The sequence below is a fragment of the Arachis ipaensis genome, chromosome B10 (genome assembly GCF_000816755.2).
Source record: "Arachis ipaensis cultivar K30076 chromosome B10, Araip1.1, whole genome shotgun sequence".
Taxonomy (NCBI): domain Eukaryota; kingdom Viridiplantae; phylum Streptophyta; class Magnoliopsida; order Fabales; family Fabaceae; genus Arachis; species Arachis ipaensis.
The window spans coordinates 114,818,237-114,825,711 of record NC_029794.2 but is presented as its reverse complement, the minus strand read 5'-3'; the positions used below and the strand labels follow the sequence as shown (position 1 = coordinate 114,825,711).

The following is a 7,475-nucleotide window of genomic DNA, read 5'->3' as shown; positions in this document are numbered from 1 at the left end:
TAATGTGATAAAGAAGTGTTAATTTATCATTTGTTTACTTACTGTAAAAAAAAAAAAGCCGAAAGAATATTATGGTGCTTGAAATTTAATCTCAAAAACAACAATATAGTGCAATTAAAACTTTAAGAATGAAATTGGCATAGGACGTGAATGTTAGGATCTAGTTTGAATATAAGAGGAAACAAAAAAAGAAAGATATAAGGGTGTGGGATTTGGTGGAGAGTATGTAGTGGTTTTGGGAATTATAGAGCACGCGTGGTGAACGAGAGTGTGGGTGGCAATTTATTTATTTCCCTATTAGCCCAATGTGATGAGTAGTGGTGATAAGAGAGGGTGTTGGAAAGTGCCAAAACAAATAAAGTAGTAGTGCAAGAAAAGCAACAGCCGAACCAGCTCAAAAGTTTTGATTATTATTTGTGTGTGATATTTGGGGGTAGTAGATCAGAGCACCCCACCCCACCCCACCCCATCTCTCTTATAATAAGCAATAAGCTACCCCATTCATGTGGTGTATGTCACAATCCCAATATACCCTCTCTCTCTCTCCCTTTCAAATTAAAGAATGTTATGAGAAACCACAATAAACTCTAGTCTGATAAGTGAAAAGTATAGTAGTAGTAGTAGTAGCGGTTGTTGTGGTCTTCCATCTGATGCGATTCTGGGGTGGTGGTGGTGGCTGTGTTTAAAGAGAAAGGAGTAAGCAAGGGATAAAGGAAGGAAGGTAGGTAGGTAGGTAGGGAGGGAGGGAGGGAGAGATGATGGCGGTGAGTTCGGGGAGCAAAGAAGGAGGAGGGAGTAAGGTGTTGATGGACAACGGCAAGTACGTGAGGTACACGCCGGAGCAGGTGGAGGCACTGGAGAGGCTCTACCATGAATGCCCCAAACCAAGCTCCCTTCGCCGCCAGCAACTCATCAGAGACTGCCCTATTCTCTCCAACATCGAGCCCAAACAGATCAAGGTCTGGTTCCAAAATCGAAGGTATTTCTTTCTTCTTATGCCTATACCATACTTACACCTTTTCTCTTCATTTCTCCATTCATTTTATAGAATACGTTAAGCTTTTAAATGTCTTACCTTAAACATCTTATTACATACAAACGTGACACAAGTATGCTCAACATTTTCATCATTTTCCTTCAATATTAGCTCCCTCTACTCAACTTTTTCTTTCATATATTATTAGGCTTATATATACTGCATCAACTTACATATCCAAAACATACATGAAACCAAACTTCTTGTTTTTTTAAATACAAATCTGAATCATTCGGTTTCATGCGTCTATGGAATTTCACTTAACGGAAATGATACACCATCAAAAGATTGGTGTAAAATGTTTTTTCTATTTTTCTTTGGCAGCCCAGCTAATTTTTCCGAGTTCCTAATTATTTTCTTTACTCTCTGTCTCTCATGATCTGTATGTTGATAATACTTGCAAGTTTCAGCTACATATATAGATAGATGCAGCATTTAGAAAGAGACCTTTAAATATGGCAATAAATAAAAGGTTTTAATTATTATAGCATAGCGGCAATGAAATACACAAGTGTAATGATGGTTATTTTGATGACAAAAAATTAAAGATGCCGAGAGAAGCAGCGGAAAGAGGCGTCACGGCTGCAAGCTGTAAACAGGAAGCTGACAGCAATGAATAAACTGCTGATGGAGGAAAACGACAGATTGCAGAAGCAAGTCTCTCACCTCGTCTATGAGAACACCTTTTTCCGCCAACACACTCAACAAAATGTATGTATTATATTCTTACAACATCAACAATATCTTGTGTAATCCTATTCTAAATCTTTCTTAAAACAAATAAACAATCCCTTTTTCTATACTTAAAACAAAATCCAACCATGCTACTTTTGTTCACAACTTTGGTTGAATGAAAACTAACCTAGCTTGTAGCTAACCCTCTTTTCTTTCTTTTTGCTCCTTAAAGTTCTTGCCTTTTTAATATAAACATCATTTTCGGTTTATCTGTATTGTTGTTATTATCATCTTACACAAATTAAAGACACTAATTCGATTTATTTCTCTTGTGTTTTTCAGCAGGCGGCGCTTGCCACCACAGACACCAGCTGTGAGTCGGTGGTAACAAGCGGTCAGCGCAACTTGACACCTCAGCATCCGCCAAGGGATGCAAGCCCTGCAGGGTAAGTGCAACAGTGAACTGAACTATGTGAAATGAATTCTCTTAATTTTTTGTAAAAAAAAGTAAGTGAAAAAAATATTGAATAATAAAAAATCATATTTAATTAAATAATTAAAAAAATTTAAGAAAATCTCTTCCCTTCATATATATGTTTTAGATAAAAAAAAAAAAGGCCTTTTTAGATGTATAGTGAAATTTTATAAATTTTGGTAGTTCAGGACTTAAAGGGTGGTTGTTGGTGTTTTGTCTGGATGCTATGTTGCTGTATGTTTTATATTCTGTCTGAAGAAGGCTACACTGATGGGAATATTCTTTCATAGTGCTTTGGGTTTTGTTTGTCTTTCAGACTTTTGTCGATTGCAGAGGAGACTTTAGCAGAGTTTCTATCAAAGGCCACTGGAACCGCTGTGGAGTGGGTCCAAATGCCTGGGATGAAGGTTACTACTTTTCTCTTTGCTTCTTCTCTTTCTCTCTCTCTCTCTCTCTCTCTGTCCGTTTGTGACAAGTACATGCACCCTTTAAATTAATCTCCATCTCCATAACCAAAGCAACTTGTTTTTTAGCTCATTTAATTTCTGGTGTGACACATGACACATATATATCATCATCATCATTATCTCATGCTTTTGTTATATGTTTCGTTGCTTTCCTCTGATCCTCTCAGCTTACTTTGTTTATTTGTTTCTTCCTTACTCTCTTATATATAAATTCGTGCGATTTTGCATGTAAATAATAGGTAGCACGATGTACTGCATGTATTTCTTTATTTGTTATGTAGCTTAATCTGAACAGCATCTTTGTGACGTACCATCAATTCTATTTTGAAGCCACAATCCATCATTATGATTCTTGTAGTTCCGTACAAAAAAGATACACATCTTGGAGGGTTGATTTATTGTGTTTCAAAACTTTCAAATCACTTAAATAACATAACATTTTGTACTCTCGTTCTGCCTCTTCCATAAAGTTGAATACACATATTTTTCTACCGTTTGCATTAATAAAAATAAGGCATATATTTTTCCTTAAGTAATGCATAATATATACAATGTAACAATTTCTTTGTTAACATGGTGGTGCAGCCTGGTCCGGATTCCATTGGAATCGTTGCTATTTCTCATGGTTGCCCTGGAGTGGCAGCACGTGCATGCGGCCTTGTGGGTCTAGAACCTGCCAGGGTAAGTCCCTCCTTATTCCTATGAATGGTGATGAAAGCATTGCTACCTACTGAATACATCTGTTTGTGTGTATATATAGGTTGCAGAAATACTCAAAGATCGGTTATCATGGTATCGTGATTGCCGAACCGTGGATGTTCTAAATGTAATGTCCACGGGAAATGGAGGAACCATTGAACTTCTTTACATGCAGGTATACTATATACTTATCTGATATAATTGTCTCAACAATTTGCTACTTAGTCACATTGTTTCAACCACTGCCATGTTTTTGATTTAGTTGTATGCTCCAACAACCTTGGCACCTGGCCGTGACTTCTGGTTGCTGCGCTACACATCTCTTTTGGAGGATGGTAGTCTGGTGGTATGTTACTAATTAACACACAGAGTTTATAGTAACGGATATTTTGGAATGTAATAAACTTTTATTTTTGACGTGTTTGACAATTTCAGGTGTGTGAAAGATCACTTAACAACACTCAGAACGGTCCTGCTATGCCAGCAGTGCAGCATTTTGTTAGAGCAGACATGATGCCAAGTGGGTATCTTATTAGGCCTTGTGAAGGAGGAGGGTCCATTATTCATATTGTTGATCACATGATCTTAGAGGTATGTAAATGTAAATGTAAATTCTCTCTTTAATTTGTTCTGTGTTCTTGGTAACTGACAATTAACTAACTAACTTCCTCACCAGCCATGGAGTGTACCTGAAGTTTTGCGTCCACTTTATGAGTCGTCAATGCTACTTGCTCAAAGAACAACCATGGCGGTAATACTCCATCCGCTTCCAAATATCCATTAATTTAGTCATAATAAAGATTCACATGCATTTGTTTTTATGTGAAGTTGATAATTAAGAACCGTAACTGCAAGTGAGTTTCTGTCTTTAGTCATTAACAGATGGAATTTTGCTTAACTGGTTTGTAATCATGCAGGCTTTACGGCATTTAAGGCAGATATCTCAAGAAGTTTCTCAGCCAAGTGTGACAGGATGGGGAAGAAGGCCTGCGGCTCTACGCGCGCTTAGTCAGCGATTGAGCAAGTTTGTTCCTATTAGTATAATCCTCCTTCACGGTTATGTTTCTTTGAAAGTACTTGACTAATTAAACTTGAATTTTTCTTGTCTTGTAGGGGATTCAATGAAGCAGTTAATGGTTTTACTGATGATGGGTGGTCCTTGTTGGAGAGTGATGGCATTGATGATGTCACGCTTCTTGTGAACTCATCACCCAGCAAGATGATGGGAGCAAACCTCGGCTACAATGGTGGTGGATTCGCATCTGTCACCAGTTCTGTGCTTTGTGCCAAAGCATCCATGTTGTTGCAGGTAAATCTTAATCATTTCAGATCACAAGTTATTGTGTTGGAGAATTGTGCCTTAACTAACTTTTCAGCTCTCTTTGTAGAATGTCCCTCCAGCAATTCTTCTTAGATTCTTGCGGGAGCACCGGTCTGAGTGGGCTGATAGCAGCATTGACGCTTATTCGGCTGCCGCCATCAAAGCTGGTCCCTGTAACTTGCCTGGTGTCCGAGCAGGCGGTTTCGGGGGTCAGGTCATTCTTCCATTGGCTCATACAATTGAGCATGAAGAGGTAAGTTATTGTTCCATATTTTGATATAACTATCTCATTTATTTTGTCTCCTTCAAGATTATAATTTAATTATTGCCTATTTTGGACATCTAAAACTACAGTTCATGGAGGTGATTAAGCTTGAAAACATGGGTTACTATAGGGATGATATGACTATACCTGGTGATGTTTTCCTCTTGCAGGTAAGAAATATATATTTGAATATGTTTTTCTATTTAAGATTATCCATAGTTAAAAAGCTTGCTAATATGGTTGCATTTGTGAGCAGCTCTGCAGTGGAGTGGATGAGAATGCAGTTGGCACAAGTGCAGAACTCATATTTGCTCCCATTGATGCATCCTTTTCTGATGATGCACCAATTTTACCTTCCGGCTTTCGCATCATACCTCTCGATTCAACCTCGGCAAGTCTTGTTTCATATTAGACCTATGGATGTCCTGTTCCGGAAAAAATTGGTTCATGATTTTGATCCTCTTTGTGATTACATATATTGCAGGATGCCGCTAGTCCTAACCGGACGCTTGATCTGGCGTCGGCGCTGGAAGTTGGAACAGCAGGGAGCAAAGCTGGCGGCGAAAACTCAAGCCATTCTGGGAGCACAAAGTCGGTGATGACAATTGCATTTCAGTTTGCATTTGAAGTCCATCTTCAGGACAACATTGCAACCATGGCTAGGCAGTATGTTAGGAGTATCATTGCATCTGTTCAAAGGGTTTCACTAGCCCTTTCGCCGTCGCGATTCGGTTCTCAAAATGCTTTCCATTTGCCTCCTGGTACCCCTGAGGCACAAACACTTGCTAGGTGGATTTCTAGCAGCTATAGGTTTGTGTCCACACTCATCAATTTTGAACCTTCAATGACTCTGCTCTATATTGATGTATGTTACTCTTTTCAGGTTCTATCTTGGGGTAGAACTGTTGAAGAGTGAGGGTAGTGAACCCATTCTCAAATCTCTTTGGCATCACACTGATGCTGTTTTGTGCTGCTCTCTCAAGGTAGTGATTTCCATTTCTGATATGAACACTTACTTAACGGTGAAAACTCACGAGCAATTGTTTTCATATGAAGTTAATTCATATTAGATTATTTGGCATGTTTGACTAAATTGTTATCTAATAGTTTTTAAATATTTGAATTTGGATGGCAGGCATTACCTGTTTTCACTTTTGCAAATCAAGCTGGCCTTGACATGCTAGAAACAACTTTGGTTGCACTTCAAGACATCACTCTTGAAAAGATCTTTGATGACAATGGAAAGAAAACTCTCTGCTCTGAGTTCCCCCAGATAATGCAGCAGGTATATCTATATCTACACATAATCAATAAAAATGCGCCTTGACAGGTCGAAACAAGTGCTTCTTCTGCTTGATTGATAACCTGATTTTGGTGGATGCAGGGTTTCATGTGTATACAAGGTGGGATATGTTTGTCGAGCATGGGAAGGCCAGTGTCATATGAGAGAGCAGTGGCATGGAAAGTCTTGAATGAAGAAGAAACGGCTCACTGTATCTGCTTCATGTTCATCAATTGGTCTTTTGTCTGATCAAAATTATAAATTTTATTAGGATGTAGGCATGTAGTCAGAACAACAATAGTTTCTCTCTTTTGTTTTGACCTTATATTAATTACTTGCAGAATCGTCACTAGAATATGCTATAATATTATGATTGTCGCCATATATAGATATATACTGATAAGTGCTGCCTCACATTCTCTATTCTTCCAAATTATACGCGGTTCTTCTTTATTGGCAAAAGTATATACTATTTTTCTGAAATGAAAATTATAATTTTTATATTTTATAAAATAAGGATACTGTTGTATTAGATATATATATGACACTAATCAATATATAAGTATTACCCTTGTTATTCTTGGAGGTCACGTCAAATCAATATTATTATAGTAATATTATTATTCGAGGATTTCTATATCGAAAATCTAAAATCTGTAAAAATTTAATTTATTGGCTTATACAGAAGACAAATCTCTATATATAACTGATCAGAATGCTACATAAACGGTTACATAACTAACAATAACGGACTAGATCTTGTATCAATGGCTTCTGGTCTTGGATGTACTTCTAGCTATGCATGCCCCCGTTATTTATTTCTCCATACAAGAACTTATGACACACACTTGAGAGATGAATTCGAACACAAAAGCAAGTACAACTATAAACTGAAATATATTACATTCATGCTACGTCTTAGATTCATTGAGCTGTTGACGTTAACAGCACATATGGCTTTTTAATTGTTCTTGTTAATAGGTATATCATTATGTGGGTGCCGCTGTAATGGATATACAATGAGCATGTCAAGCATTTAGAGGAGAAATGAACTTATTGGTTTATGAATGGCGTAGTTTTTTATGGGGTTTTTACCTGTTATTTGTAGGGCCATCAAAATAAGCTAAAGTCCGTTTAAACGGACGGATTTTATCTTTAAGATGAATTCTATTAAAATTTTTGCTCGATTAATTCGAAAAATGACGGGTTAAATGGACTAATTCGGAATTAAATGGACGGGCCGTTTAAATTTTTT

General features: G+C 37.4%; 1 protein-coding gene across 1 annotated transcript; it reads left to right on the top strand.

The window, feature by feature from the left end:
- LOC107622762 (homeobox-leucine zipper protein ATHB-8) lies at nucleotides 353-6,636 on the top strand. Its single transcript, XM_016324782.2, has 18 exons — nucleotides 353-979; nucleotides 1,585-1,747; nucleotides 2,054-2,157; nucleotides 2,503-2,593; nucleotides 3,239-3,334; nucleotides 3,414-3,527; nucleotides 3,615-3,698; nucleotides 3,788-3,943; nucleotides 4,029-4,103; nucleotides 4,270-4,376; nucleotides 4,466-4,661; nucleotides 4,741-4,926; nucleotides 5,028-5,108; nucleotides 5,195-5,329; nucleotides 5,423-5,748; nucleotides 5,822-5,921; nucleotides 6,074-6,223; nucleotides 6,323-6,636. The coding sequence occupies exons 1-18, from the start codon at nucleotides 756-758 to the stop codon at nucleotides 6,467-6,469; spliced, it is 2,535 nt and encodes an 844-aa protein (XP_016180268.1). The 5' UTR covers nucleotides 353-755; the 3' UTR covers nucleotides 6,470-6,636.

Coding starts and splice junctions, on each gene's coding strand:
- LOC107622762 (XM_016324782.2), top strand. CDS start 756: ATGATGGCGGTGAGTTCGGGGAGCAAAGAAGGAGGAGGGAGTAAGGTG. Junction 3,528..3,614: donor TTGAACTTCTTTACATGCAG/GTATACTATATA, acceptor TTTTTGATTTAG/TTGTATGCTCCAACAACCTT. Junction 4,662..4,740: donor AAGCATCCATGTTGTTGCAG/GTAAATCTTAAT, acceptor CTCTCTTTGTAG/AATGTCCCTCCAGCAATTCT.